Source organism: Citrus sinensis, chromosome 5 (genome assembly GCF_022201045.2).
Source record: "Citrus sinensis cultivar Valencia sweet orange chromosome 5, DVS_A1.0, whole genome shotgun sequence".
In the NCBI taxonomy this organism is placed as follows: Eukaryota; Viridiplantae; Streptophyta; class Magnoliopsida; order Sapindales; family Rutaceae; genus Citrus; species Citrus sinensis.
In genome coordinates this window covers 10868786-10893710 of record NC_068560.1, presented here as the reverse complement: position 1 = coordinate 10893710, position 24925 = coordinate 10868786, and the positions used below count along the sequence as shown (strand labels likewise).

The 24925-nt window shown below is 31.4% G+C and overlaps 1 protein-coding gene and 2 long non-coding RNA genes across 3 annotated transcripts in view; all 3 read left to right on the top strand.

The window, feature by feature from the left end:
• The first annotated feature begins 695 nt into the window (after positions 1–695).
• LOC102611443 (acylsugar acyltransferase 3-like) overlaps positions 696–24925 on the top strand; it is an 85233-nt gene continuing 61003 nt past the window's right edge. The window contains exons 1-2 of the mRNA XM_052441514.1: positions 696–830; positions 917–1756. Of these exons, the coding sequence (XP_052297474.1) occupies positions 815–830; positions 917–1756 (856 nt within the window). The 5' untranslated portion in view covers positions 696–814. The remainder of the gene's footprint in view (positions 831–916; positions 1757–24925) is intronic.
• LOC127902477 (uncharacterized) lies at positions 12588–13783 on the top strand. The gene is made up of 3 exons (XR_008054764.1): positions 12588–12799; positions 13558–13617; positions 13722–13783. It is a non-coding gene; the product is annotated as an uncharacterized LOC127902477 (long non-coding RNA).
• On the top strand, positions 19576–20610 carry LOC127902476 (uncharacterized). The gene is made up of 2 exons (XR_008054763.1): positions 19576–19847; positions 20137–20610. It is a non-coding gene; the product is annotated as an uncharacterized LOC127902476 (long non-coding RNA).

Here is a 24925-nt window from a genome sequence, read left to right as displayed (position 1 = left end):
GTAAAATTACTTAATTACCATCCAATCAATGAATGCCACACCTAGGGGTATTGTTTAATACTTATTCGGTCTAGACTCGAACTGGACCTACGATTACCCAGCCCAGAGATGAAGCGAGTTCGGTCCTGGACATCACTTGAAAAGCCTGGAACTCAGTCTAGAACTCGAATTTTGTTGAAAAAATATTATAAAATATATATTAGTTTAAATAATTATATTTATTTGACCCATCTATTATATTTATGTAAAGTTTTAAATATTTAAAATTCATATTTTCATGTCCAATTTCATACAAATAAATTGTAAAATTGTAAAATTACAAAAAAAATTAAAAAAGTGTACATATGTAATATTAAAAAGTATAAAATCTGATATAATAACCCAAATTAAAAAATCCGACCCGAAAGCCCGACCCATGTGTCTAAAAAATATATCTGCATCGGATCCAGGCATTACCATACCCAAGCCCGGACCTAGGTTTTGCCAACCCTTGCCACATCAATTAGAATTCAAATTGGGACTTGGATGTTGACGTACCTAGCATTGCTCTTTCAATTGTCCATATACATTCACGAGCGTTTACTTAATGTATTGATCAATGTCTCTTTCGATCGTGAGGATTCGTATTCATAAAATTCAAAAAGCAATGCATGTGATTATCGTGAACAAGTTCTCATTGAACTGATGATGCATTGACAAACCACGGAATCGAACTAATGGAGTCAAATTTGGCAACCAAATTTTACTATATAAGGGTCTTAGCTAGTTACCGAGGAACTGCATCTAATAAGAGCAACCGAGATCTAGAGCAACAATGCAGGCACTGAAAAGTAAGCAAAACTAGTGATAAAACTTTTCTTAGTTACAGTTATATGTGTATAATGTATTTAACTTTTGATGTTTTAATAATGAACAGGTACTACTATAAGAAGTCTACAAACGGTTGCGAAAGTAGCAAAGCCTAAAATGGAAAGGGCACTAGAAGTACTAGTACGGGCCAGAGAAAGCATCAAACCAGCTTACCCAACTCCTGAACACCTGAGAAATTTTAAACTTTCCCTCATGGACCAGATCAATTTTCCGGTCTATGTGAGCACCATTTTTCTGTACAAAGCAGACGGTAATGTGAAAGCTGACCAGATTTCGCAATGTCTCAAGTCATCCCTATCAAAAACTCTCACAAAATTCTACCCACTTGCTGGGAGGGTCAAAGACGATTTCTCAATTGAATGTAACGACGAAGGGGCTGAGTATGTTGAAGCTTTTGCAAACGGCTTTTTGTTTGAATACCTGCAAAAGCCTGATCAGAATCTATTACGGGATTTTCACCCGTTTAACTACGCAGAATCTCCAGTAGCAAGCAACGGGGGTCCAATGATGCGCATGCAAGCAACTTTTTTCAAATGCGGGGGACTGGCAATCACAGTTTGCACTTGTCACAAGCTCATTGATGGAGTCTCGTTAGGTATATTTGTTAACAGCTGGACCACCACAGCTCGTGCAGGTAATAAGGAAGTGGTTCCTAGATTTGTTGCATCAACGATTTTTCCGGCAAGTGAATCCTTCGTGCCCTTACCTTTACATATTTCACCAGTCCAAGCAAACAGGTTTGTATTTGATACAAAGAAAATTGACCGACTCAGGGCTGAAGTTTCAAGTGCAAGCGTGCCTAGACCAACACGCGTCGAGGCACTGACTGCACTTATTTGGAAGTGTGCAAGGGCTGCATCAAGATCAAACCTCGGGTATTCAAGACCTTCTTTGTCAGCACACGCGATAAACGTGCGTGCCGTGGCCGACCCACCCTTGCCTGACAACTCTGTGGGCAACTCCGTCGCGTATCTGATGGCGCAGGCGAGTGAAAAGGAAATTGAAACACTACAAGACTTGGTTTGTTCATTAAGGAAAGCAAAGGCAGAATTTAGACGAAACGGTCTCAAAACCTTGCTAGAAAACAAGAGTATATTCGATATTCCGGAGTCAATTAAAGACAAGTTTGAAAAAGATGAGATCGATTTCTACACTTTCTCCAGTATTGTTAACTTTCCATATTATGAAGCAGCAGATTTTGGATGGGGAAAGCCAGTGCACCTGACTTTTCCAAATTATTCGGTGTCAAACTTGATTATGCTAATGGACACAAACGATGGTAAGGGAATAGAAGTATTGGTGACTCTGAGCCCCGAAGACATGGCCTTTTTCGAACGTGACCAAGAACTGCTTGCATTTGCTACTACAAATCCATCAGTACTTGGATATACGAACACGAGCAAACTATAAGATGCCCGTCCGCTTATTTAGCCACTTCGACTATATTAAAGTCTTATGTTTATGTAATTGTTTATTAATTAAAATAAGAAATTAGATATTTGTGCATGCCTCAAATGGTAGTTCTTTCTACTATTGAGCCTATCTTGCACATATTTATTTAAAACGCTTGTGAAATTGGACATGAGATCAAGTCTACAACTATTTCAAGAAAAGAACAGTAAAAGCATATTTCACAAAAGCCGCCCATGTACGCACATATCCTATTAATTTAGTTGCAAGTAAATTAACTATTAATTTATATAGTATTTGAGTACAATATAAAAATAAGAATTTTTTTTTTATAATATATGATCGTCTAAATTTATCGAATTGTTAATTTACCATACTAGTCCTAAAATTGTCAAAAATTATTATTTAATTGATATTATTGATTTCTTATATTCATGCATCAATATTTAAATATTTATTGCTATACGAGGAGTAATGAAAAAGCCTAGAGATAATGACTTGAAAGAGTGGTTAGTGATTCTCAAAATGGATATTCTCCATAAATATTAACAATATACGCTGTAAAGATAAGAACAATAGTTTCTAATAAAATAAAAAGTACATTAAAATATGGGCCGTGATATTTTCATTTCTCAAATTGTGCATACGCACCATACTTTAAAATATAATTATAAAACATTCAAACGACTTTTAATAATTTCAAATAAGAAAATTTCAAGCAATTAACTAATTAAAATTTCCTTATATATATATATATATATATATATATATATAGTCATTCTCTTATATGGATGTGAAAATGTGGATTCACTATTACACCACTGGTTTAATAGTGTTAGTCGAAAAAAAACTAAAATAGATATAGTGTAACAACGAATCTACACGAAATCTGACTTTAGGAATCCACACCTGAGAATTATTTTATATATAGATAAGGAGGGTTATTTCAACATAAATTTTTATCCAAAACTTTAACATAAATTTTACTACTGAAGAATTATAAATTTCGTAATTTTACTACTATTGTGACAAAGATAGTAATTGACCTTTAGTTGTTGTTTAAAATATCAATTATGCCCTTGCTTTGGGAAAAAAAAATTGCAAGATTCATTATTCATATTTTGACTTGTAAAATACGAATAGAACTCTGAACAGATAAAATGAATTTTACCCTTGAATATAGACTACTAATTGCCTAATATTATAGTTAATACATGTTTATGCTGCCAACCATGAAGCTGTTTTATTATGGAAATTGAGAAAATAGTCTTTTTGTCAAGGGCGTTACTGATATTTTATAGATGTGTCATGTGTGTAAGAGTTCAGCTATTCAAATGGAGAAATTTATTTATTAAATCCTTTTTCTTGATAAACTCTTTATAAATTTCAAAGAAGGGCATAAGTGGTATATTAAAGTTCAACATAGAAAAATAATAAAATGTAAGATTTTATGATTATTTAGTAGTAAAATGTTAATAATACTTATTGCACCCGGATGTTATTTCCTAATTACTATTTTATTAGTAAAAAAAAATAATAGTTTTTCATAATTTTTGTAACGCTTTCATTTATAAACAGTGCATAGTTTAGGGGGAAAAGAGTTGAACTATCAAAAGAAAATAAAAATTGTCATTATCGGATAATTAATTGATTTATTTATATTATTCCAGCTTTAGCGTATGAACACGTCATTTCTATTTCAGCCGACCCGTTTTTTTTTCTAGAAATATTTGCATATTTAAGTAGAGTGCAATAAAATCAATAAATATAAACAAGTGTGGAAAGAAATGAACACATTACTCAAAAACTTATATTTTTTTTAATCCTTACGTGCATTTATTGAAAGTTTGTTAATAATAAGAATAAAAATAGATCTTTTTTCATGAAAGAAGATTATTCTTCTGTGAATTGACCAGCATCAAATCACTATTTTTGTTAAAAAGACCAGAAAAAAGATCATCAACCTACCTCCATCTTTTCCTTATCCTTTACACACAAAAAAAGGATAACTTGAGGTTTTAAAAAATAAGGAGATGATTTGAAGATAGTCAATTCAAGAGGGAAGTAATTTTAAATTGCCCAATTATTTTTGAAAATCTCAAGTTATCTTTCATTCAAAAGATTAAAAAAGGGTATGTTGATTTTTTTAAAATTTTCGTTACAAAAAGTGAAGGTAAATTAAGGTGTTTAAAAATAAGGAGGTGATTTGAATTCAAATCACGAGTCGTAATCTAAAATCAACCCTTAAAGTAAAAAAAAATGAAAAACAAAACAAGATTTGGAAAAATCATGCATCACGGAAAATTAATTATTTATTATTGTCAAATGAGCTTCTCCAACTTCAACGTTATGACTTTTAAGCACATAGTGGCCGACTCCTTCGTTGATGAGGTCATTTGGAAAATTAGTGGTTCCGTAATCATTTTCTTTTTCTTTTGCCTAATTAAAGAAAAATGAAAGGGAGCATTGTTTGAGCTTTTTAAAAGAGAAATATACATAAATAATTGATGTTAGCAGTCAAGATTATGTTAGAGTTATTGTACTTTTGTTTACAAGATTATGTTAAGAGTTATTGTACTTTTCTTTCTTACGAGCATCAGAGAAAAATTTTGTTCTATTGCTAAGGTTTAGGGTAAAGGATACCAATATTCCTAAGGTTTGAGAAAATTGAGACATCAAGACCCTTTTTTTTTTTAACTATAATAATCTTTGAAAATGGTAATTAGAACATTGACTTTAAAATTTTTGTAAATAATATTAATATAATATAATCTATTCAGTGGACTAATAATATTAAATTATTTTTAACACTTAAAATAATATTAAAATTTTAAATTATTATATTTATTTTGATAATGTATTTGTATTTATGGGTTAAATAGATTTGACGATTAATAAAAATATCTCCCCGTTAATAATACTAAAATTATTTTTATTATTAATTTTACATAATATTAAAAATAATTTTAACTTTAATTAATCTCTTTTGATATTATGCTTCTATTTGTTAAAAATTAGTTTAATATAACAAAATATGTCTAATAGATTGTAAAAATGCTATATTTCTATCTATTATAAAATTTTGGGGTCAATTTTTTAGATTTATAAAGTTAAAGGGTATTATGGTCAAAAGGGGATCTTGATGTTTCTTATTGAAAACTTAGGGGTCTTTTGAGTATTTCTCTAAATATTAGAGGTGTAGGTGACCTTTTCCTTTAGGGTTGTAACATTTCATTCTAACTTTTCAATTTATCTACATGTACAAATCAGTATATATTGATTTGATTATACAATCTCATTAGAAGCTGTTCTATTTCACCAAATTCTAAGAGTCGTAAAGCTTTTAAATTATTCATCCTTATATAGTACTCTATAATATCACAGTCTGGCGCTGCTAACTAATAGTGGACCTAAAAATAATTTTTCATAACTCCCATTTATTTGACCGACAACAACTGAGTCATATAAAAAATTAATTTTAAATTGATGTAAGTTATAGATGTTGTACATGTAGCAATATTACAATTTATATATTAATTATGATATTACCGAAATATTGTTTATGAATTTTAAATTTTTATATTGGGTGGCATAATAAAGATATAATGGAGAAACAAGATAGTTTAGAGCCTGTTTGAGATTAAGGTTTTGTAGTTTTTAAGGTACAGCTGCTATAAAAAAAAAGATGTAATTATGAAATATAATTTAATAGTATATAGTAAATATAATTTTTTAATAAAATTTTGACAAAATTATTAAAGATATAATATATTTTTTATCATAAAAGTGAAAAATCATATCAAGATAACTTCTAAGGTACAGCAGTTAGTGTTTACCAAACACTTTAGTGCTATAACTTTTAAGGTACAGCTGTCCAACCTCAATTCCAAACGCACCTTTAGTAATGGTGGATTCAAGAACTCCTTTTGAGAAGCCAACGACTTATTATTTTGCACAATCTTGATTTTCGACTCTGAAAATAATTTCCAGAAAAGGTCTATTTTTGTAATTTGTTTTAAAATTCTTTTAGTGTATCTACATACTGTACATAATTAGGATTAATTATTATAAATTTTGTTTATCAACCACCAATCATCCACTTAAATTTTACTGTAAATATAAATTAAAAGGCAACACAATTTTTTTTTTAAATGATAGAAGCAAAGAGAATTTTTCTAATATACGAGTGCACAAATATTTTAGAGCATGACATTAAGTAACAACCATGCATATGCCTAATTTCTATATCACTCAGGAGAAATATTCAATCTCCCACAATCCTTTTAAAGAATGCAAGTATTATTTAAAGCTTCACCTCGCTTGATATGCTCTGCAATTATTTATGAACAGGCTTTATCCCCACGAGTCAATAATTGTAGCATCTTTCTACCCTACTAGCTGTGGTACATAATTATAAATATTCACAAGATATGTATGAATTTCAGCACAAATTTGTATGTGGTCGGGTTGCAAAAGATGATTTTTGTGCGTTTAATTATTTTTTGATAATTTTTTGTCATGGAGACATTTATGGTAATGCAGGGTTAATATTTAATTATACATCAATAACAGCCCGACAAAGTGCTAATATGACTGAAGATGAGATCGATCAATGGTTGGATTCGAAACCATGTAAATCGGTGTCGTACGTGACATTTTAACGTAAATTTTACTACTAAAGATTTAAAATATCAATTATGCCCTCGCTTTGGAAAATAAAAATTGCAAGATTCATTATACATATTTTGACTTGTAAAATACAAATAAAACTCTGAACAGATAAAATGAATTTTACCCTTGAATATAGAATACTAATTGCCTAATATTATAGTTAATAGCTGTTTATGCTGCCAACCCTGAAGATGGTATATTATGGGAATTGAGATAATAGTCTTTTTGTCAAGGGCGTTACTGATATTTTATAGATGTGTGTAAGAGTTCAGCTATTCAAATGGATAAATTTATTTATTAAATCCTCTTTCTTGATAAACTCTTTTTATAAATTTCAAAGAAGGGGTGTATTAAAGGTCAACATATAAAAATAATAAAATGTAAGATTTTATGATTATTAGTAGTAAAATGTTAATAATATTTATTGGGCCTAGATGTTATTTTCTAATTACTATGTTACTACTAAAAAAAAATAAAATCCGTTTTTCATAATTTTTGTAACGCTTTCATTTACAAACAGTGCATAGTTTAGGGGGAAAAAGTTAAACTATCAAAAAAAAAAAACTTGTCTTCATCGGATAATTAATAGATTTATTCATATTATTCCAACTTTAGCGTATAAAAACGTCATGTCTATTTCAGCCGACCCCTTTTTTTTTGCTGGAAATATTTGGATATTTAAGTAGAGTGCAATAAAATCAATAGATATAAACAAGTGTGGAAAGAAATGAACTCATTACTCACAAACTTATATCCTTATATTTTTTTAATCCTTATGTACATTTATTGTAAGTTTGTTAATAATAAAAATAAAAATAGATTTTTTTTCATAAAAGAATATTATTCTCCTCGTGAATTGACCATCATCAAATCACTCTTTATTTTTTAAAATCTCAATTTATTCTATTTTTGTTAAGAAGCCAAAAAAAAAAAAAAAATCATCAACTTATCTCCATTTTTACCTTATCCTTTACACAAAAAATAGGATAACTTCATATTTTAAAAAATAAGAGGGTAATTTGAAGAGAGTCAATTCAAGAGGGAAGTAGTTTAAAATTTGTCCCCTCTTAAATTGATTAATTTCAAATGGCCCATTTAATTTTGAAAATCTCAAATTATCCCTCATTCAAAAGATTAAAAAACGGTACATTGATTTTTTTTTAATTTTCCTAACGAAACGTAAAGGTAAATTAAAGTTTTTAAAAATAAGGAGGTGATTTGAATTCAAATCACGAGTCAGTAATCTAAAATTAACCCTTAGTAAAAAAAAAATGAAATACAAAACAAGATTTGGAAAAATCATGCGTCACGGAAAATTATTTATTTATTATTGTCAAATGGGCTTCTCCAACTTTAACGCTATGACTTTTGAGCACATATTTTGCCTATAGTCAGAGTCACTGGTTGTTGATAGGGTCATTTGGAAAGTAGTGGTTCCGTAATCATTTTTTTCTTTTGTCTAATTAAAGAAAAACGAAGAGCATTGTTTGAGCTTTTTTAAAGAGAAATATACATAAATAATTGGTGTTAGCAGACAAGATTACGTGAAGAGTTATTGTACTTTTGTTTACAAGATTCTGATAGAGTTATTGTAATGTTGTTTCTTACGAACATCAAGACTCATTTTTTTTACTATAATACTCATTGAATATAGTAATTAGAATATTGATTTTAAATTTTTTTAATTAATATAAATATAATATATCCAGTGGACTAATAATATTAAATTATTTTTAAAATTTTAAATAATATTAAAATTTTAAATTGCTATATTTATTTTGATAATATATTTGTATTTATGCGTTAAAAAGATTTTACGATTAATAAAATATCTCCCTGTTAATAATAGTAAAATTATTTTTTACATAATATTCAAAATAATTTTAACTTTCATTAATTTCTTTTGATATTATGCTTCTATTTGTTAAAAATTATTTTAGTATAATAAAATATGCCTAATAGATTGTATAAATGCTATATTTCTATCTATTATAAATTTTCGGGTCAATTTTTGGGTTTTAAAAATGTATTATGGTCAAAAGGGGGTCTTGATGTCTCTTATTGAAAATTTAGGGTTCTTTATGACTATTTCTCTAAATGTTGGGGTGTAAGTGTGTTTTTTCCTATGGGTGCATTTGACACACTTTATTGTATTATGTTGTATTGCATTAGCACTATGTTATAACAATGCTGCATAATGTTTGGTGCTCCACTGTACTGTATTAATTTTACTGTGATTAATTTAAATTATATATTCTATTATTATTTAATTATTATTAATTTTAAATTAATATTATTCAAATTTAAATATTTATTATAGTTATATTAATGATAACCGCTTATATAGACAACTTTTCATATTATCTTTAAGTATTCCTATTTCAGCCCATCATAGAAATAGAAATTATTTTTAAATATCTTTATATCAAAGGCCTATACCTTATTTGATACATGAAAACCTATATTATTGAAAATCTTAATAGATCACTTTTAATTAGATTTAACCTTATATGACAGTCCACAACACATAATTATTCACAAATAAGCCCAACATTACATTAAGGATCCAATAATGTTGGATCAAAGATTTAACAATCTCTCACTTGAGCTATATGTGTAGCTTGATAATTATGCTTTGCAAAAATAACTGTATGAGCTCAACCTTATTGTCATTACCAAAATGTATCTATAACTAATTCAGTGCATCAATCATACCAACATAGGATCAAAGCGGCTTTTGTTACAATTATCGTAACTTGACCCATCAATGGTCACTATGCCAATACAACTAAATGACATTGATCATGCTGTGGATGTGTAGCATGAAAATTTCATACAATGTGAGCTTAACATGCCTATTTCCAACTAGTCCACCTTAACATGATGTGGATATATAGTATTGAAATTTCATGCAATGTGATCTTAACATGCTTATTTTCAACTAATCTACCTTAAAATTTAGTGAGATCAAACATACTAAAAGTTAAGGCGTGAATAAAACAAAACTTTATTTCTGCAAAAAATAACCCGAAATATCCATAAACTGAAATAACTAAAAAATGTCTACTTTATAAGAGTATCTAAAATCACACACTTCTACTAAAATTGAATATCCTTTAATCACATGACACTCATACGAGCAGTGTGCTTATGAAACATCTTGCGTGGCAATCCCTTAGTAAGCGGATTCGCAATTATAGAGTTTGTGTGGATGTGCTCTATAGGCAATTGCCCACTCTAAATCCTTTCTTTAACAATTAGGAACTTGATGTCTAGACTTCGTCGAGTTCTTGTTGTTATTGGAATACAATACTATTGACTTATTATCATAAAATAACTTAAGTAGTCTATCAATATACCATTTACTATGTGCAACCTCGTGATAAAATTCCACAGACATATTCTGTGATTGCATGCTTCGTAATATACTATGAACTCTGCTGCCATCATAGAAGATGTTATAAGAGAATATTTAACACTATTTCAATAGACAACACCCTTAGCTAGTAGATAAATGTAGCCTGATGTAGACTTTATACTATCTTGACATCCAGCAAAATCGGAGTCAGTATATCCAATGATCTCAAGCTAACACAACATTTTATACATGAGCATGTATTCTTTTATTCTCTGTAAGTATCGCAAGACCTGTTTAGCTGCTTTCCAATAGTATACTTCTAGATTACTTAAATATCAGCCCAACATCTGAGTGACGTATGCAAATCAGATCGCATAGGAAACTAAGTATACATCAGAATTTCTATTACTAATGCATAATGAATCTTTTGCATTTTCTGTCCTCAAAATCATTCTTAGGGTACTGATTGAGACTAAACATGTCTCCTCTACCACTAGGGGTATCACTTGGTTTGCAATTGCACATGCCATATCTCTTGAGACGGTTTCGATATACCTCTTTTGTGATAAGAATATCCTAAGAGTGATTCGGGTATATCTGTATACCTAATAAAAAAGAGGCATCACTAAGATCTTTCATCTTAAAATTCTTAACTAGAAATCTCTTGACATTATGTAATAAGCTTATGCCGTTGCTAGCAAGCAAAATGTCATCAACACATAAAACTAGAGAAATATACTTGCTCCTACATAACTTATAGTATATACAATCAATGACTAAATTCATCTCAAAACCAAATGCGATGAAACTTAAAATACCATTCTATTCTTTCTATTCTTTCTGACATCCCATCATTAGAAATAGAGTATAAGAAACTTAAAGAATTCTCTAGGAGAATATGTCAATCTGGAAGGTCAACCACACAACTCCAGAAGGCAATTAAGAATTATGGATTTAGGTACGCTTTCACATAATTTATTATTGATTATTGATAATATAACATAAATGATCCTGATTTATAGGTGATGGTGTTCACCAAAGGTTTTATTGTTATAACAATATATACTCAGCTTCTTAAAACTACTTTTATTCATATTTCTTTATCTTTTATTAATTATTTTTAATTTTTTACTTATTGATAAATTCTAACTTTTTTTCATTTTTGTTTAGGAAATAGCTTTTGGAAAAGATAACAAACTTGTTTATTGGATAATTTAAAATTCAAGAAATATTGCTTATTTTTCATTTTTCATTTTTTGAAAAAATAATAAACTTGTTTATTGGATAATTTAAAATTCAAAAACTATTGTTTATTTTTCATTTTGCATTTTTGGTGTGAATTTTCTAGTTGAAATAGAGACTTTACATCTGCTGCAAAGGCAAAGAAGTTGATTACTTGCGTAGGGTTGGCAAAATCCAAATCCGCATATGGATGTAAGTGCATCTAGATCCAAATTCGTATTTACATTTCTATATCTGGATCCGCAAAAATTAAAATTCAATAATTTCATATATAATTTAAAAGTTCAATAATTTATCTGGTAATATCAAATAAAATTCAATCATAATTCAACAATTAATAATTCAACATGAATAACATAGAGCAATATCATAATCTATAAATAAATTTTAATTTTAATTTAATTTTTAATAGATATTTTTAATTTATAATAAAATTCAATAATTTACCTAATAATATCAAATAAAATTCAATCGTAATTCAATAATCAATAATTCAACATGAATAACATACAACAACATTGTAAATCCACAAATAAAATTTAATTTTTAATTTTTAATTTGATTTTAATATTTATTTATTTATTTTTTAATTTAAAATAAAATTTAATTGGATTCGAATATCTGGTTTTTTGAATGCAAGTGTATTTGAATCTGGATTCGAATCCTTGCGGATCTCAACTTTCCATATCTGGATCCCGATTTTTTAATATGCGGATCCGGATTTTATTGCCATCCCTTGGCGCAAGTAAACAATCTACATATTTATTCTTTGTATTTTGAATGAAAGCTCTATTGTGCCCTAAAACGCCAAGTACCAAATTATTACTAAGAATTTCAACCAATCAAGAAAGAAGTGAATCATGTTCTGTTTGCATAAAAAAAATCACAGCGAAAAAAAAATGCTTGATCAAATGGAACTATATTTACATTAGAGCTGGTAAAATAGGTTACCGACTCATGTTCAGTGCACTTGGACTTGGAACTTTAAATACTTATCCTGTACTAAGCCATATTTCTCTTTTCTTCTTGCAGCATGGGTTTTTTAAAGAATCCTGAAGCATTTCTTCGGGTTTTACAAACTGTTCTACACACCACAACTTATAGATTTGTCCTTTTCACAGCTGGATACGAACCTTTAGACACAGCTATCCGAGTGATGGCTCCTGGAACATCTTCAATTTTAACTCAAAGAGTAATCACTCAGTATGGGATCTCTATCTTTGATGGCAAGCTCTTCTGCTTTTCTGGGTCAGTATATCTTAAATTCTTATTGAATTTGAGCTAACTGAAGAATAAAGATGAAAACTTATTCACTTGTGAAGCAACAAAAATAGAGCTGTACGATATACATTGTGAGTTTTTCTTTTCATGACATAAATGTGCAGGCCCTAGTGTTGGTTAGATAATCTGACCAGTGAAGATTTAGCTATCTGAAACATGATCACAAGCTATCACTTATAGCGAAATCTTTTCTGGTGTCAATGACATTCCTTGCTGATTTAAGCAACATTTCTTGCGATTAACTCACAAAAAGTGAATTAACAATTACTTTTGATTTAACCCAGTTTCTACTCTGTTTTTATAGAACTGGTTTTGGAAACGTGGATGTCTATGTATGAGACTCGTGGAAACTTGGGACCTTGGTGCCCTCTTTGTGAAATTATGATAGCAATGCGCCCTTAGTATATATATATATATATATATTTTTTTTTAAACTTCCATTAGGACTTCTCCAAATGGAGCTTTGTAAGGCATTCAATCTTAAATGAACTGGTGTCTTCAAATAAATCAACTAATACAATATATAAAATAGTAGGCTTCTTGGTAATGGAAATGAAAAAAGGGCAATCTGACTGCGTTAACTAGAATAACTAATGTCCTGAGAGTTAGACAACTGCTTCTTTCTGGTTGACTACTAAATGATTATTTTAGTCAATTAGTTTCCTTCTGATCGTTTTGTCTGTGGAATTTGATGTTTTCTTTTGAATTGTTATCATGTAAACCAGAATGGTACCGTACAAGTATTTGTTTCCAAGATGTGTGGCTGCAATTCATCATGGAGGAAGGTGAGAGCTTTCTATTTTGTGATTCCTTTTGATATAAATTAGAAGTGCAAAACACGACAAAGCTAATTTACATGTTTGCATTACGTTGTTCAATTTCAAACCAGTGGATCTACTGCAGCAGCACTACTACATGCAGGAATCCCTCAGGTTGATTTCTAAACACTTTGTTGCTTTATGTACAATTTTCTTCTAATATATTTTTAGTACTGTTGAGAAATCTTTGGGTGCAAAGGCAGCCATTCATACCTAACCTTTGTAATTGAAGCACCTATATAATTCAACAAGCTCATGCATTTTTTATGGTGATAGGAATTCTTCTGCCAATATAATTAACTGCAAACCCATTTTTTCTCCTTTTTTCCCCCTTTAAATCTAATTTTCAGAAGGAGTAACTTTAAATGAATATACTCCAAAAAGTTCTGAAAATATCACTTTTTTCCGGATATGTGGAGAAGGAAATGAGCTTGTTAATTGTTGATTAATTTAATTTGGAAATAAGATACGTACTGTGTTGTATCCATACATAATTTTACTGTATTGGTTGAAATGCTAAAGTGCGATCATCTTTGTTGCCCTAATGCTGGTGACACTCTTTCTGTTTGATGTCAGTTTTTTGATTGAATTTCAAGAGTGGTTTCTTGATATTGTCTTCAACAGAGATTCCTTTTCCCTAATGTTACCTTTTGTTGACGCCTTGTTTGCTTTACTATATATTTGTTGTAAGAATCTAGGGATAAATTTCTCCTTTGTCACTTTTGCTGTCAAGTAAGGGCATATATATATAATTGCTTTCCGTGACAATCCCACCAACAGTGATTACATCTAGAACAGGCAGGGTGGTAAATGAATATTTATTGTAACTTTCTGGACTTCATTGAGCTTGTTGAGTCAAAACATGGTATAAATGGTCTTTGCCAGAATATTAGTTCATTTGTGTTACCTTTATTTCTTTAGTTTTATTTTTGTGATAGTACTTGTATGCTATAATTTTGACTTATTTATTCGTCTCCTTTGTGGATTTTGGATGTCAGATACTATGTCCATTTATGCTGGACCAGTTCTACTGGGCCGAGAGGATGTTTTGACTTGGAGTTGCTCCAGAGCCACTAAAAAGAAATTACTTGGTTCCAGATAATGTGGATGACACTAGCATTAAAGAAGCTGCAGAAGCACTATCATAAGCCATTCAGTATGCACTATCTCCTAGAGTCAAAGAATGTGAAAAAGAGATTGCTGAAAGAATCTCTGTTGAGGTAAATGCATATTAAAGTTCTTTCTTCGTTCCCAGCTTTATTAATGCTATGGCTTGTTGCCGCATTAAGTATCATTCCTTTTCGTATCTCATATCTGTGTTAAATTGGATTTTCTTTCGATTAAATTATCTTTTTATACGATTTAATTGTCGACTAGCTGCTAGGAATTCGAATGTTATTCACTTATCAAATATGTCAGTTACTGAGTTTGAGTTGAATTATAGTAGTTTCCTTATCTCTTTTGTTCAAGTTCTTGTTTTTATTTATTTAATGAATTCGTTGAAGCCATTGCTGTCGGAATTACTGTAGCCTGCATCTTGTAAATTTTTAGGTTTACTATTTGTTCTGTGAGCTCCATTACTGAAAATAAATTTCACAAACTTATGCTTCTTTCAGGATGGAGTCAGTGAAGCTGTTAAGAATCTCAAGGAAGAGATGGGGTTGTTCTAGTTAAGCTAACTTTGAAGAGATGAGATGTCCTAATCCGTCTTTTTGTTATTTGGTTTAGCCCAATTATGAAAATTCGTATTTATTTATTTATTTTTTAGTAGTATCATTATTCTTGCATTTAAAAATGCTAATACAAAGGAAGTTAAAAGTCAAGGTAATGTTTAACAGAAATTTTATAGATCGTTCTTTAAAGTAATAACAGAAATTTTATATATCGATTTTGAAAGTAATGTCACACTTGCCAAGCAATATTTCTGGAGAAAGAGGAATTAAAATACCAAACAAAAATGAATTGGAATCGAGTTTCCGGTCCTTTTTTTGCCTAAGTGATATTCCTTCCTGAACCTACTTCAGTACATCTAGTTTACTACCATACGTCATTTCTCCCAGAATTCACAATGCAAGGACAAGGCTGGTTGGTTTCCCTCAGCTTACATAGAAAGACAGGAGAGAGCACCAACTAGCAAGATATCGGAAGCTAACTCATCACCGAATGTGATTCCACTTCTTAATAAACTTATGCCAAGTATGTGTATCTTCTTTTTTCTTGTGTTATGTTGCTATTTCGTAAATAGAGCTGTTAGCACAACAATCAATTACATAAGTGGTTAGTTTGATTGCTCCAATTAATGAACTCTTCTTTACCAGTAGCTGCAGCAATTGCAATCTTAGTTAATGCTTAGCTGCTGCGGCAATTGCTCCAAGTTTTGTGTGTGATTACATGCATTGTGAATTGGCAGAAGAAGTAACATGAGACCAAAAATTTTAAACATAGGTACAAAAATACATAGGGGAAGTCAATGGAAATCCGTTGGCAGAGGAGGTTAAGAGTACATTTGGGATTGAGGTGTTGTAACTTTTAAGTTACAGCTGCTGTGGAAAAAAAACTATAACTATGAAACAAAAGTTAATAATATGTAGTAAATATAAATTTTAAATAATAATTTTGACAAAATTATTAAAAATATAATAGATTTTTTATGATACAAGTAAAAAATCACATCAACATAACTTTCAAGTTACAGCAACTAGTGTTTACCAAACACTTTAGTGTTGTAGCTTTTAAGCTACAGCGGTCCAATCTCAATCCCAAACGCACCCTGAATCCAGGCATATTGCTCGAATATGCCACCATAAAATTCTGATATCTGGGGGCATTCTTCCTCCCAGCAGTCATAGCAATGGATTGTATTCCTGGAATCGCTTGCATAATCTTCATCTTCCACTTGAAGTAGTAATGATGTACAATGACGGTGACCCAAGAACAATGATTTGTCCTTTAATGAACCACTATTATTATCAAATTTACACCACTTCATCTCTGATAGATCAAACCTATGAAGAATATGGGTCCTGGAATAGTACTCTAGACTTTGCTATTAATAAACTATTGTTGCTGTCACGGCCTGATCCTGAGTCAATTAGATAATCAGAATGAATGAAATGTTCATAACCGATATGAGGATATGGAAGAATTTTCCACTGTTTGAGGGCAACGTTGAAAGCTGCGATCACAGAAACATCTAAAGAACAGTACACAAGTCCTTGCAGGTATAGCATACGTCCACAAATAACATCTCCATTTGGCAACAAAGGGTATCCTCTCTCAGTTGTTTTTTCAAATTCCTCAATATCAAACAACTCTTCGATCCAATCACAGTCATCATCATCTGGAAACATGGTAAATGTCTCTTTATTAGTCTCCTCCATCCTCTCCATCCTCAAATTAGCCAGTGGGCTAATTTCGTCGGTGAAAGAGTGTATAAGAAGAGTGAATTAGTATTATTCCATATAGAATGTGGCTGTGGTAGTAATTCTCCTTGTAGAACAATTATCCAACCGTTCTTGCAGCAAGAGCCCTTGTTCTCTTATTCTCAAACAGCCCTTTAGTACTGGGCCTAACGGTGTACTCACGTTTGTGAAAGGGGTCGTAGAGAAAAAGACATGAATTGTGTTTATGTGAATGGTGATTGATGCCCAGCATCCATCAATTGATCAGCATATTTAATAAACCCTTTATTCTATTTGACTGCTCTGCGCCAATTCTTGCACACTGCTCGGAAACTTGATCCACAAAGTGAAAGCGATTCTCTATTAAGCATATCATATCATGTGGAAGATTGAACCAATCTGATGATGAAAAAGAGTTTAATTTAATCCAACCTCAAATCTTTTTCTTCTTCGCAACATGAATAGCAATTGCGCAAATTCAATTTCAGTTTTAACAAATGATTTCTCTCAATGGGTTTTTAAATATGCTGATCAATTGATGGATGCTGGGCATCAATGACCATTCACATAAACACAATTCATGTCTTTTTCTCTACGACCCCTTCCACTAACGTGAGTACACCGTTAGGCCCAGTACTAAAGGGCTGTTTGAGAATAAGAGAACAAGGGCTCTTGCTGCAAGAACGGTTGGATAATTGTTCTACAAGGAGAATTACTACCACATCCACATTCTATATGGAATAATACTAATTCACTCTTCTTATACACTCTTTCACCGACGAAATTATCCAACTGGCTAATTTGAGGAAATTAGGAACCGCCTTCATTTTTTAATTCTTGGTGCATTTAAAATAGTAGCCGGCTTGCCGCATTTCTCTGTCAGTATAAAGAGATTAGAAAGGTTCCCGTTTGTAACTACGTAAAATTTGAATTACTTCACATTTTAATCTTTCTTTCTTAATTAATTAATTAGTTTTCAATAAATTTATGTTACTTTTTCCTCATAGAGGCATGATAAGATTTTGAAACCATGTCCGTAAATTGTATGGTACTCTTTTGAAACCATGTGCGTAAATTCCAACACGAAAGATTATTAGTTATTTATAATTACGGAACAACCTGTCAAAAGAAGTCTCATGAGCTCGTGGATTGGCGCGGTATGGTTCTATCATGTGATTCGTGCCATGCCTAACCTAATTTTTTTTTTCTTAGATCCAACATTGGCTATGGCCGTATTTTAAAAAAATAAGCACAATTTTTTTTTCTTTTTGTTTTTCTTTTTTTAAGAGGGCTTGCTAAGTTGTTAGCGTATTTTTTTAAGTTTATGTGCTTTTTTAGCCCACATAACTTTACAAAAATTTAATAGAATTAAAAAGTTTAAAACTCAAGTTTATATTCAATAATAATAAATTAACAACAATAAGAGAATGTACTACTAACAACTAAGTTAGACCCAATAGTATTAGAATTCATTTTTAGTACTTATCAATAACAACTAACAATTTTTTAAGGGTTAACTTAATTGTTAATTTAAACTTACATAGAGTCGTAGACTTTTTCGAAATGTTATGATACCCTACGATTTTAAAGTTTTTTCTGGACTTTTTTGAACTTTTAAATCCCGGACTAGAAAATTCTATATATATATAGCCTTCTACACATTTTACAAAGAGTGATGATACAGTCACAAACTCTTGTATAAATTTACCTTGTACAAACTGATGTGTCATTAATTCATTGGTTGAATGAAAATATAAAATAATATAAATAAATCATGTGGGTCAAGAGATATTTAATTCAACCAATGAATTAATGCCACATCAGTTTGTACAAAATAAATTTGTGTAAGAGTTTGTTGATATATCATTACTCTTTTAAAAATCTTTGGACCATTTTTTTTTCATTTTTCTTGTTTGTATTTTGATCCAAAAGGCCAAAAATTAAATTCCGCACTTTTGATATTGTGTGTCTTTTTTGAAAACTTTAGCTGGTGGAGTCAATACAATGAAAAACATTGAAGGTATTCAATTATTATTAGTCAACAAATTAGAATTTTTGGCAGGTGCATGTGTTGTAAAGATGTTTTTTGAAAAAAAAATAATAATGGGAACTTGACTTTATGTCCTTCTATACATTAACTAACTGCTGCCAAATCTTTAGAACTTCACATCTCTGGTTCAATTATCACCACAATAAGTCCATTTGGTTTTATCAATTTGTATCTTCTTGTGCTCATTCTTAAATTCTATTGGTTGGCCGTATATTCCCTGAAAATTTATTAAATTTTACCAAAAGAGAATGACTGGACTGATTAAGTATGTCTATTTTTGGGGTAAGCTTATGTTACATTTGGTGTAAGTAACATAAGTGAGGTGACCAATTAACTCACATAAGAGCAGCACGTGGCAGTAAGGGGCTCCATGAAAAACATGTTGAAACCGGTTGCAAACCAGTTGTAAAATGTGTCAACGATAGAGTCAATCCTATCCATTCCTTATAATAGCCGGTTGAAGATTAGGTAAGCATATCACTGAAAATTTCGAAAAGAAAAATAAAATTTGGAATTAAAAAAATTTATATGGCTTTCAACAGTTCAGAATCCATAATCTCATTATCCGTTTATTGAAGGAAGCAACAACTCCCCTCTGAAACTTAATCTGTGAAATATCCAAACAATTTTATAATGGAAATTATTGAATTAAGGCTGAAAAGGTGGGGGGGGGGGGAACAAATTATTTCGGAAGTTCTGTCTATTATTACTACATAGAGAAATGACGGGGAGCTACGATTTCAGAGGTGAGGGAGTGTTTCGAAAATTTTATAATTTGTTTCGTTATTCGATTTTTTTTTATTATTATTAATATTTTTTTTGGAGTAATGAAATATAATTTATGTGAGCGCAGTGTATACATATGTTATCAAACTTGATTACCCATGTTTGATTTCTTGACTGTACCGGATACCTTAGGTTGCAGTTAAATCGCCTTCCATGTGTATGATGAAATGCCTCTTAGACATAGCAGCTGCCCCTGTTTCTCTGCTTTTTATCATATGCTTATTATGCATGGTTTGATTTTTGTTACAGAAATATGATCGCAATTGCAATTGCGCTTCCTTAAGAGAGAAATGGTATCGTGCTTTCCTTCAATGCCGAAGAAGTTGGCAATGACTGGGGGATACTTCATTGCCGGGGCTGCCCTTTTTGCAGTTGGCATGCATTTGTCTTATGTCAATGTTGCTCCTCAACAAGCAAGAATTAAGACTTGCAATGATTTTGTCACAGAACGGTTAAGAAAAAAGTATGGCAAGCCCTAAAACTACAAGAAGCTCATCATGCCCTTGTTTCAGTAACAAATTCCTATGTTACTCTTCCCCCATTCCTACGTCTAAGAAATGAACTCGAATAAAATGGCATTTACACGTCCGCATTTTTTATTTTTTTGCTTTTTGGTTTTGTTTTAACGCCGGTGTATTAATTATGAAATACATGTTTTTGTTTCAGTAACCAATTATTGTTGCTTGTTATTTCAATAAGCTGCAACGACTTGCTTTTTTATCATCCCGATGAGCTTCCTCGATACATACTTTGATTGTTCTTGTGATAGCAAATTCACGGATCGTGATTTTTGCTCATCTATTACCACAACATATAGTGCACACATGGGAAAAGGTCAAGAAACTAGATTCCATGTAGAGAGAATCCTTTCACACAAACTTCAGACCAACAAAAATAATGTTATAGAAAAGATGTTAGAAAATAATTTTTACATTAAACTAATTCCAAACAAAATACATTAACCCAGTTATTTGTATATTTAGGGATGGCCTTGCCCATAACTAGTGCCTAAAATGGTTGTGTTATTGTATTGCACAGGCGTAGATATATCAAGTTCATATTCGGTATGGAATTAATACATCAACCTTAAGCAATAACCATTAAGGCATTAACTACCAAATTCATTGATCACACAGACAGAATCAAGAAAAAGAATCATGAAAAATGTAGAGGAATGAAAGAAATTCTAAGACAGGCATTGGTAACATTCAAAAACGAAATGTAGCAATAACACAAGTGAGAAATCCAGGTTCAACTGCTGATATCATCTCAACTCTCTTAACTTAATTAAGACTAAAAATAAGAACACAAGGCAAAACTAGAAATTCCAGTATGGAGTTTCAATAAACAAAAATTTAAGCAACATCAGCACCCCTGCCCTTCTTCCCCTGTATCTTCTTCATGTAGAATTCCAGCTCTTTCTCCAAGATGTATCTATCGGAAATGAAAAAGCCCATCAATGCAAGAAAAAAGAAAGCAAATATTACCATTATACTGTCTTGTTCTCCTGTATCTATCCAATAACTACCATGGAAATAAACAAAAACAAGGAACAACTTTGATGGTCTCCAAAGCAAATCTTAAGGTGTTTAATGTCATAAAAAAAAAGACTTCTAGCAATTGTCCAATACCCATTACGAGGCAAGGGAAAGGAACGGATATATATATCCAGCTTCAACAACATGAAAGTCCAGGCATGATGGTGTATGTTGAATACTTCCATTTTTGGGGCCTTCAACAAATCTTGAAAACTAAAAAGCAATAAAAGGGGTCACATACCCATCAGCACGTCCACAGTGGCCAGGCGGAGATGAGACACAAGCTAACAAACGACCACTACCAAACTGCTCCTCAATATGTGGGTCAAGCGTGCGATCTTTTCTACGCTTCTCAAGCTTTCTCAAGACATGGTTGCTCTTCTTTGCCTCATCAGTGGCAGGAGCCTCACCTTCCTATCCTCCAGTGAAACGAGACAAGTTAAATATTTAAGTAGTAATCTCGCAATCAATTTGTGAGTCTGCAAAATTGAACGAGGAAATTGATAACATTGTTTGGTGCTGCTCTTATTTTCTCCTCTTTGAAAACTTAATTACTGTACTTTTTGCCTCTTGAATTTTTTGCGTACCTAGAGTACCCGCTCATCACTCTTCTTTTCCCTCTATAATTTCATTACCGAGTAACCCCTTAACTACATTATTCCAGAACCGTATTGGCAGGTTGCCCATCCTTTATTATAATAATCATTTTACCACCTATACATGTAACTGATTTTGTGTTAAATTTCTTTGCAACTGTTGGATCTAAAAATTAACAAATCCAACTATCCATTTTGTCGGGCTGTTACTTACAGCAAATGTAACATAAGCGCTGCCCTATTTTTGTGTTGCCCCACTCAAGTTAACTTGTAAGATCAACGTACGACTAGTCGACTACTGATGTTGATGGACGAGGAATTTGGAAAATGTGCCACCATCTTCGCGACCAAAGAATGGTTATTTCCACACTTGCGTTTTTAAATGGTTCAAGAATGCCTCAAGTGATAATGAGATTTGGAAGTGATCGTTTGAAAATGTGAGGTCTTCAAGTGACATAAGATAAATGAAGGGAGAAGAGAAGATATTTTCAGTAAGTTGACGGAAAGAGACACTTCAAATTCAAAGGGAGATGTCATACTTGCCCAACAGAAAAGGTAAATTACGGTCGATTAACCCAAAAAAAAAAAAAGAACTCTTGCGGATGCACCAACTCACATTGACCTGAAAACATAGTTCAACCTCTAGCTTATAACAAATAATTAATAAAGGCAATGCCTAAGTTACGTTTAATGTAACTTACAGGCTAGCGAATCTAAGAACGTTAAATGTGCTTTAAATTGATCCAACGGATGACATAAAATTATCGAAAAGTAGTAATAAGTGGTAAACCGGCTGAACTGGTCATTTTAAGTGATGGGCTACTTGATCAAAGGGTTAATTCTTAGAAAAAGAATAAATTTTCTTCTTATCCCTCATCTCTCCTCCTCCTCCTTCTTCAATCGAAGCAACTTTTTGCAACAAATTTAACCAGGTAATCACAATTTTTAAACATTTATTATCATAATAATTTCTATCACTTAATTGCAATCCCCATTTTACTTAAATTTCCCATGCTTTAAAACTTGTGTAATCCATGAACAAATTTTGTTGCAAAACTAATGCATAAATCATTCTATTCCATCATTAATTTTGCTTCCCGTGTCTTATTAAATTTACTTCTTCTTTTTTCATCCATTCTTTGTATTTTGAATAGCGATTTTGCAATTAATTCGGTCCAAGAATTTTATGTCTTCAATTTTTGTTCACATTTAATTAGCATCGATGAACAGTGATTAAGTTGTAAATTTTGATCCTTTCATGCTCTAATCTTAAGCTTCGAATTGATGAAAGAAACCCATGCTCCAACTTGTGTAGGTGTATGTTTAATAAAGTAATAATTAGGTTATGAACTTGTGAATTTTAGTTTTCATCTGCACCATTTTTCATCTCTCTGTTTCTTCATTTCACCTCACTCAACACAAGAAAATTTTTAGCCCTCACAGCCTTCAATCAACACGCAACAACCCTAAGCCGACAACAAGAACAGAAGCAACGACAACAAGAACAGAAGCAAAAACAGACCCATATCTGCAATTTTCTTTATAATCAATTTCTTGATCTGGGTTTTGTTTTGACTCCAAGAACATGGCCAAGGGAGGAGAAGAATCACAACTAGAAACTGATTTTGCAGTCTCCAAGCTGGGTTTTCCATCTGGATTTTGTTTGGAACCCAATAAAAACTCCGACTTTGAATCATTGAAATCCGGGTGGCTGGAATTCGGTGGTGGAGGTTGGCAGTGAATTTTGAGGAGGATTGGGTTGGAAGAAGATATAGAATCCCTTTCGCTTAACGTTATGGTGTGTTATGATTAACTTTTGTCATGACCGGCTATAGAAAGGAATTTATCCCATTGACACATGTTGGTGACCGGACTCCAACCTTTTAAACCAGTTTCATTTTATTGCTATTTTGTTCACTTGGCATCTATTTATTGGCCAACCCATCGTATCACTGAGTGTAACTTACGGTAAACGTAACTTAGAGACGTCCATTAATAAATAGATAAAATCTCAAATCTTTTAACGTATACATTAAATAATAAGTGTATTAATAGGGAATTGTCTACCTTACAGATTCTGTAACATACGCACCCAATGCACGCACCACACCTGTCCTGCATATGGAGAAAAAGCATGTAATTTTTTTTGTTTGGTAGCTAGCTAACCAATCAGGAGCTGGCTAAGTTGGATCTGTACCAGCTCCTATTAATAGTCTCAATGTTAGGCAGGCATAATTTGGTCATGAAAACAAGAAATCTATCCTTTTTTAAAAAACCACTAACTGCAACAAAATATAAAAAAAAAACAATTAATGTAATTCTTATAATAGGAGAAATAGTACTCATTACCTCTAATAAAAATGGGTACCATCAAGTCTAGCATAAGACCAAATATTTTAAATCCTTGAAATTAATATAATCTAAAAATTAACATTGAACAAGAAGAAATCAAAATTCTAGCTTTGATCACATAATCGATGAAAATCAGGACATATAATTAACATTTGTTTATTTTACTTTTAAATTACTTCTTTTCCTTTATTATTTGAAGAAGAGAATTGCTCTGTAAACTCTCACTATAATACATACGACTTAAACATTTTTGTTTGAAATGAAAATTAACTTAAAAGCAAAAAACTAGTAAAATTATCCTTTTAGGCAGAAGGTGTTGAAAAAATAGCATAACATGCTATTTTGAGGGCACATTTTGAGTGGGTCCCACTTAACGAAAGTGGAAAATATTGTACCTCAATCCCAAACGCACCTAAAGCTACTTAAAACCCACTTCATCATTTTACAGGCGCCAAATCTTTATAGCTTCATATCTTTTGGTTCAATTATCACCACAAGTACGTCCATTTGTATACCAATCGACAGAGATCTATGTATCGTCAGCAAATTAAC